General features: G+C 41.3%; 1 protein-coding gene across 1 annotated transcript; it reads right to left on the bottom strand.

The window, feature by feature from the left end:
• Window positions 1-2,408: 2,408 nt before the first annotated feature.
• On the bottom strand, window positions 2,409-3,981 carry LOC107470364 (uncharacterized). The gene is made up of 5 exons (XM_016089761.1): window positions 3,846-3,981; window positions 3,408-3,629; window positions 3,065-3,318; window positions 2,888-2,974; window positions 2,409-2,552 (listed from the first exon to the last, which is right to left on the bottom strand). Exons 1-5 carry the CDS (start codon window positions 3,979-3,981, stop codon window positions 2,409-2,411), a joined length of 843 nt encoding a protein of 280 aa, XP_015945247.1.
• Between the last annotated feature and the right edge of the window lie 3,923 nt (window positions 3,982-7,904).

Below are 7,904 nucleotides of genomic sequence, written 5' to 3'. Positions count from 1 at the left end.
GGCATACATGATACATACAGAAGCCTACTGCGCATTTTAGACGAGGACTCAATAACATGGGAGTCAACGATGTAAGTTGTAACCATGTATCTTAGGCTGCTTATTTACAATAATAATTTTACTTATCAGCCTCGTGGGTACTAATGTGCAGTTTATATGGTGGGCGTATATGGGAGTGGGGTTCCAGATGACCTTGCGATCCATTTGTTTATGTGCTCCACACAATCATCGTTGGTGTCATTCGAGTGTGTAGAGTAGCACTCGACAGACCGAGTAAGACGACAGTTCGGTCTACAACAGCTTCCACCAAGCCCGGCATTCAATATTGGTTGTGATCATTGCAGGCGGTTGACAGGTCCACAAAACCATGATCGGAGAGCAAGGAACATCCAGTGGGTTACCTTGTGGATATCTTCCTACTATAGCACACTCCAAATAGGGGAGGATATTGTCGACTTTCATCCTCTCCAGGTGTACTTCGACTGTTACACACAGCATTATGGGGATCACCTGCGCCTGTCAGACAGAGTTGCAGGTGGCGAGGCTGATGCGAATGAGCCATATGATCAACAGGAAGAAGCAGCTGAATCTCAGGAGCCAAACCCCCCTCATGAATAGCAGTTTCAGGACCCAGCCTATGACCAAGGGTTTCAGGTATCATTAAGGTTTATTACCGTGTTAGTTATTATTGTGTATGTCATTATTAAAAATTATTATTAATAAAGTTAATGGATATTTATTAATTATTGCTAATTATTATCTAGGTTCCGGCATATGAGCACGACTTTTAGGTCCCGACATATGAGTAGCATTTTCAGGACCCGTCACACGCCGAGTAGTTCCAGATGCCAGCCTATGGAGAACAGCAGTTTCTGGTACCTAAGCAACAACACCAATAGCCGGCGTGGGTTCAGCAACAACTGTACATACGAGAACCACAACCACCTCAGGCAGCTGAACCCTACATACCACATATGGTTATTCCAGCAGAAGGTCAGTTTAGTCTGTTGGGTGGATCGGACACCCTCAGCTTCTCTCAGGTCCTGAGAGATACAAATTATCTGTTTTCGCAACTGGATGGGCCTACTGCTTCTCATCAGTCAGTTGGCTGTCGCACCACATCAAGTCATGCCAGTGACTTCGACATGGATCGATCGACAGGTCATGTAGATCATCCCCGTCCCTCCGCACCACCTCGTATAGAATTGTTTGATTTGAATGAATACCCACCACAAGAGGACATCCAGTTGGGACATGACCTCCAGAATTGGTATGATTATGTGGGAGCGAGTGCTCTGGGGACGAGTGGTTCCAGTTTGTACGACACTGGCGGTGCGAGTATGCCAGATGTCGGTGCTTCTGATGTTGGCGGTGGAGTGGATGCCGGAGTACATCAGGGTCGTCCGTATAATTTACGGGCATAGATCGCGCCACCGGATAAATACACCCCATCTTTGTATCTGAAGAAGGCACCGAGGAAGTATTCTGTTGTTTTATCTCATATTGTATATTTAGATATTTTTTGTACTCGTATTCTTATTCTATATTTAGCTTTATTCTTGAACAACTTTATTTGAGATTAGCCTGTTGCATTTTTTAATCTAAGTATTTATTTATTATTCAGTATTTAACGTATACATAAATAAACTACGGAATACCATAAAAATCTTACAGACTACTTTAAATTGGATAACAAAGTTACATAAAATGTTACGTTAAAAGGTTTAACCACTATTGACCTCCGGCGGAGCTTGGACCAGTGCGCTGAGGACATCGGTTGCGGCTATGTCCCTCCCGTCCACAAATAGTACACCGACGTAGACCACGCATATCCCGTGAATCCATCTCATTCAAGTAGTGGGTTGACTTTGGTCTTTATTTTGTCACGCGCCTCAATGTTCAATTGGCGATCACCTTCGCTCCTTCATATCTATCCCACGTAGATGGGTCATCCATCGGAACAAACTCGCCTCTGTACACCTTGCAAATTTCAGACATCTTGTATACGTTATGCACATACACTTGCCAATCAAGATGTTAGTTAGCACAACATGCAAGAACGTGGCGACATGGGAGTCGCTCGACCTGGAAATGGCCACAGTCCCAGTATCGTTGCGCAAGTTTGACGGTGTAAATAGAACCATCTTGCATTTCTCAAACCTTAAACATCTCGTTGCGCTTGTCGAACCGATTAACGACAATGTTTCCTGCACGTTGAAAGCTTTCTTCAACTCTTTTGGTAGCAAATTATGAATACGTGAATCCATTGCGGACACGCTCATGAGCCTCGATGATCTTCCAAGTAAACAATTCATTCAGCCGATAGAAAGTAGACCTAACAATGGCAGTCACAGGAAGGTTGCGTGCACCCTTCAGGACAGAATTTATGCACTCTACCATGTTTGTGGTCATATGTCCCCAATGATAACCCCCGTCAAATGCCAACACCCATCTCTCAACACCAATCTCATCTCACCATTGAGTATATGCCTCACCTCACTCTTTAAGCCATTGGTAGTTTTTGTTGTACTCCTGTTCTGTCCTAAAATAGCCTGTTCACCAAACCATGAAATCATAAGCAGAAGCCACAATATTTTCATGAATAGGACCATAAACAGTGCATTTAAATACCTGTGTTAACCACGAGTTTATGCAAATACGGAGCCTTGAACCTGTTTAAGAAGTTGGACACGATGTGCCTGATGCAGAACATGTGTCACGCTCTTGGTGGTGACCATGCACCGTTATTGCGAGCTATTATTGCGTCGATGGAGTTATGGCGGTCATAAATAATTCCCACGCCATCAATGGTAACAACATATCTTTGCAAATTGGTTAGAAAAAACTCTCACGCGTCTGCTGTCTCAGCCTCGACTATTGTAAATACAATAGGCACAATATTTTGGTTCCCATCTTGTGCAACTGCAACTAGAAGTGGACCTTTATACTTCCCATACAGGTGTGTGCCATCAACCTGCACCAATGGCTTGCAATGCCTAAATGCCACAATACACGGATAGAAGCTTCAAAAAACACGATGGAGAACTCTTACACCTTGAACTACCTCATTCTCATGGTAAACGGGGAGCGTTTTTATTTGAACACAAGACCTTGGTATCTTCTCAGTCATTACTTTCAACCATACCGGTAGAATTTGGTAAGAAACTTCCCAATCACCGAAAAATTTTGCGACAGGTTTTTGCTTTGCCAACCAAGCCTTACGGTAACTTACAGTGTAGTTGAACATCGACTGAACTTCTGCAATAATAGACTTCACCTTTATCGACGGGTCCACTTCAACCAACGGCCTGATGGTATCTATAATTGTGTCTGAGTCCAACTTGGCAGATCTTGTGAGATCGTGCCCATGGTGCACGTGTGTTTGCCATTGTATCTCCTGATCTCACAACACTCCTTCTTTCGAATCAAGTTAGCTCGAATAAGCCAATCGCACCCTGCACTATAACCCTTGCATTTTGTATAGAATGTTTGCAGCTCAGACTCATAAACAGTGTAATCCACTCCTCTAGAGATAGTGTATCTTTTGATTACAGATATCACCGAATCCCTAGAACCAAATTCTATTTCGACACTAAACTCACCATCTTCCACCGCAACATCGCTTTCACCTACGACATGCGATCCACCATCAGTTGAAAAAACAAATAAAATTAATGGTAGTGGTAACTTTAATTAATAACCATAAGATAACATACCGATATTCGCATACTCAAAAAATTTTGGTGCAGGCATGGCTTCGAGATCTAGAGTCTGCATAAAAAATGGAACTCTAAAGGAGTGCTGACTTACGATCGAATTCGCCTAATTTTGTTTCGCCAGATTGCCTGTCAAGTCTCCATCCTTATTTTCGTCATCGACTTCATAGTTGGCTTCAAACTCCTCTTCACCGTCGTTGTTATCTTTTTCCCAATCTATATCCCCGATTTCATCAACATTGACATCGTCACCAACCAAATCCATCCTCGTATGCTGTTCAAACTTAATGTACAACTCGATCATCGACACGTGAAATCGAATTTGTTAATAAATATAGAACATATGTTGTATACTTGCGTCGTCAGTGATGGACATTATTTGAAACTATATTAGCCACCAAATACTTGTACAGGATTTCTGTATAAAATGTTGCTCACCCTTTTCGAAATGTGACTTTGTATGTTATCACACAGACCATTTTGTAACTCCACAAAACTGATGGTGCACGGAATAGCAAACGATAAGGGACATTCATAAACAAAAGTCACTCCTTCGTGTGTGTTCGGTATAATCTCACCATTATAATATACTCATAAATTTACAACACCTTCCATAACCTAGCCTCACTTAACTCGACTTTTTTGACACAGTTAACTGCCAAAAAAGCACACCACTATGGATTTTATGTAAGAAAGAGTAAGAGGAGAAATGAAGATGAAGATGAATGAAATTGCGCTTTGTATTTATAGGCAAAGCTGTGGATTAAAATATTATTCTGTGTACAAAACGCAACCTGCATTTTGGGGCCTCCAAGAAAAAGTTTCTGACACTCTGACAAACCCCATTTTAAGAGTTTATCTTGTGCTAATTTCAAAGGGTTTATCAATGATTTCACACACTTTCTGCATGAAAATATAAGGATTTGCATTCTTTTCCCAGTTTTGCCTCATAAAGGAAAACATGCTTATTTTGCACCAAAATAGACACATTTCTAGTCTCGCCTTAATGCCATTCGATACCGTGACTCGTGTGCTAAGTGATTTCAGGACATAGACTAGGAATGGACAGGAAAAGATAAGGAAGAAGGGTGCAAGGAAAGGAAGCATGAAAATTGAGCATTGGAGATTTCCGCATGGGCGCGTGCGCGCACATGGCGCGCCCGCGCGGATGAGAGTAATGTGAAGCCGAAGCTGAGAGCCAAGCCACGAGCCGGCTAGAGTAGCGGCCAAGCCAGGATCTTCATGGACGCGTACGCGTACACTCCGCTTCCGCGCAGACTCCAGAGCCGCATCCAGGGCGCGCACGCGTACCTTGCGCGTGCGCGCCGATGTTCGAAAATGATTTTTTTAAAAGTCACGTGACTTAGGCGTGGAGTTGGTTGGAGATCCCAACTTTTGAGGAGTGCTTTGGCGGGAAAATACTTAAGAGGACCAAAGGGGCAAAGGTTGAAGGGAGTTAGTTCATTTTTTTAGTTTTTGAGATATTTTTGAGTTAGTTACATTGTTAGAGAGAGAAGCTCCAACTTCTCTCTAGGATTCACCAACTTCTCTCAAGCTTTTACTAGGGTTCCTTCTCATCAAAGTTCTGAATTTTTGCCCAATTTTTGGTGAGATCTATTGCACTTTCATTTCACTTTGCTCATGTAATAGATTTTCCCTTCCAAATTCAAGTTGTAATTGTTGACATACCTTGGATCTAGGATTCAATTCTATGGTTTTTGGATTCATTTGATATCTTGAGATTTTGATTCTCATTGTTGTTCCTTGATACTTGTTGCTAATCTCTTGTGTTGCAATAGTTCTAATTTTACTTTTCTCTTCATTTCACTATGACTTTCCTTTTTGCTCATCACATGTTTGATAAAATGTCAATGTTAGCCATGGAGTAGAACTTTTATACTTGGCATGGGGTTTGGTCATTGGAATTAATTGAATAGTTATATCAAGGGTTGATTTGAAGTTAGAGCTTGCCAATTGCCTTGAAGTACACTAAAACTAGATTCCCATAAGGTGAAGCTAGAACTTGTGATTCAAGTTAATTGTTTTCGTTTGACTTTTCTCTATACTAGGGGATGACTAAATGAAGTAAGTCCTAATTGTTGTTAACCTTGAGTAAACTATAATGATAAAGATTTCTAATGCCAACCCTAAGTCAAGTCCTTTTGATAATTGATTGTTTGTTTCTCATTACTTGCTAAATTCTTCCAAGAACCCCACAAGGCTTATTAAAACAATAAGATGCATACTTTGGCAATTCCAAGGGAGAACGACTCGGGAGATTTATACTCTCGGATATAGATTGTAGTTTTGTTTGATGATGGATTTCGCGTTGGTTTAGACTATACTACGATTGATCACTTGATAAATTCTACACCAACAAAAATTCATTTGTCAAAATGGCGCCGTTGCCGGGGATTTGCAATGGTGTTATGTTATTGGTTATTGTACATATGTAAATATTGTGAATAGGTTTATCTTTTGTATGTTTCTTAATTTTTGTTAGTTTTATTTTGTTTTTCCATTATGGATTCTCACCTTGGCTTTGAGTTTGGCTCTAATTGTGTTGTAGGGAATGTGAACTTCAATGCTAACATGTACCAAGGATGGAACACTCCAAGATGGGAGGAGCCTCAAGGAATTGATCACTCCTATTGGCAACAACCCCCGAATACTTATAGGTATAACTCCCATCCTAATGCATGTCAATTCAATGGTTATGGTGACTCCTTTTATGACAATCAACCACCACCATATACTTATGAATCTCATCCTCAACATGATAACATGCCTATGAACCACCCCCTCAACATGATTTTGAACCACCTTGCTCACAAGCCCCATATCACCAAAACCCTCCATATGACCCCAATCCTTATCCACCATACCCACCACCTTATGAGCCATATGAACTATACATGGAACCACCACCATTCCAACACAATTACTCTCAAGAACCACCTCAATGCACACCATCTCCATACCCTTACCAAGAAGAACCACCTTCCTACCATAAACCCTCTCTCCAAAATAATGAACCCTCTTATCCACCCCAAGCCCCAATAGATGACTCTCTCACATTGCTACTTCAAGGACAAGCGGATATGCAAGGGAACACCTTAGAGTTTGTGACTAACTTGACCGAGGTAGTGTCTACCTTAGCCTACAAATTTTTGAACACTCAAGGTGCTTCCGTGGCCACATGTGAAGAATCCATTGAAGATCATAGCATGAAGGAGAGATTGGAAAAAATCCTCTTCCATTGGACATGAAGTTAAAGTTATAGAAGAGTGTGCACAACCTCTCATACCCTTGGTGAGCAATGAGAAAGAGAGTAAATGGGAAGAGAGCTACCAAGAGAAAAAGGTTGGCATGGTGTATATCGAAATTGAAGAATATGGAGAAGTTGATCAAGAGATGGATTTATCCATCAATGAATTTCTATCCAAAATTGAATCACCTCCCATTGGGCAAGAAATCAAAGTTCTTGAAGACAACACCAAGCCATGTGATAAAAGGGGAAAGGTTGAAATCGAGGAAGCTCGCAAAGAGGTGGAAATACACAAAGAAGAGCACAAGGAAGTAGACCTTGCATTGTCTAAGTGTGGGGAGGTCTCCCTTCCCAAATCACCATCCAACACAACATTCAAGTGGGTAAAACTCTCATCCCTAAGCTTCACTTTCTCACTTGAATATGGTTTAATTGAATATGATGGTCAACTTAGAGCTCTTTGTGGAGTTAAAAGTATAAGAGAGTTGTGTAGTGGTTGGAAACGTTATTTTAAGCTCATAATGGTTGCAAGTCCAAAATTCAAGAGCAATGGTTGGTATAGAAAAAAATTGCATGGGTCTAGGAAGTTGTTTGGAAGCCTCTTTGAGAATTCCAAGGCCACACCACCCGGATGGAATAATGATGATCAATCTAAGGACGGGTGTCAAAACAAAGTGCGGGATCCCGGATCGCACAATGAAAATCAAATTTGGGAGCTCATGGTTTGTGGAGAACTCCATCAAAGCTTGAAGATATTGAAATTAAAGAATGGAGCTTATTGGAGATTCAAGCATTGGTGGAAGTTCCAAGATGAGTACAAGCACAAGCCACCTTGAGAAGAGCTCCCCATAAGTCCAACTTAAGGACAATAAATAAAAGTGCTAGGTGGGAGACACCCCACCATGGTAAACTCTTTCCAT

This window comes from Arachis duranensis, chromosome 10 (assembly GCF_000817695.3).
Source record: "Arachis duranensis cultivar V14167 chromosome 10, aradu.V14167.gnm2.J7QH, whole genome shotgun sequence".
In the NCBI taxonomy this organism is placed as follows: Eukaryota; Viridiplantae; Streptophyta; class Magnoliopsida; order Fabales; family Fabaceae; genus Arachis; species Arachis duranensis.
The sequence above is the reverse complement of the archived record's forward strand: the minus strand, read 5'-3'. Positions and strand labels throughout refer to the sequence as shown.

What these genes read in the sequence shown, in the direction of transcription:
- LOC107470364 (XM_016089761.1), bottom strand. Translation starts at nt 3,981, where the DNA reads ATGGATTTGGTTGGTGACGATGTCAATGTTGATGAAATCGGGGATATA. An exon ending in GATTCGAAAGAAGGAGTGTT is followed by an intron (nt 3,319 to 3,407) that starts GTGAGATCAGGA and finishes ACACAATTATAG; the next exon opens with ATACCATCAGGCCGTTGGTT. An exon ending in CCGTTTACCATGAGAATGAG is followed by an intron (nt 2,975 to 3,064) that starts GTAGTTCAAGGT and finishes CCATTGGTGCAG; the next exon opens with GTTGATGGCACACACCTGTA.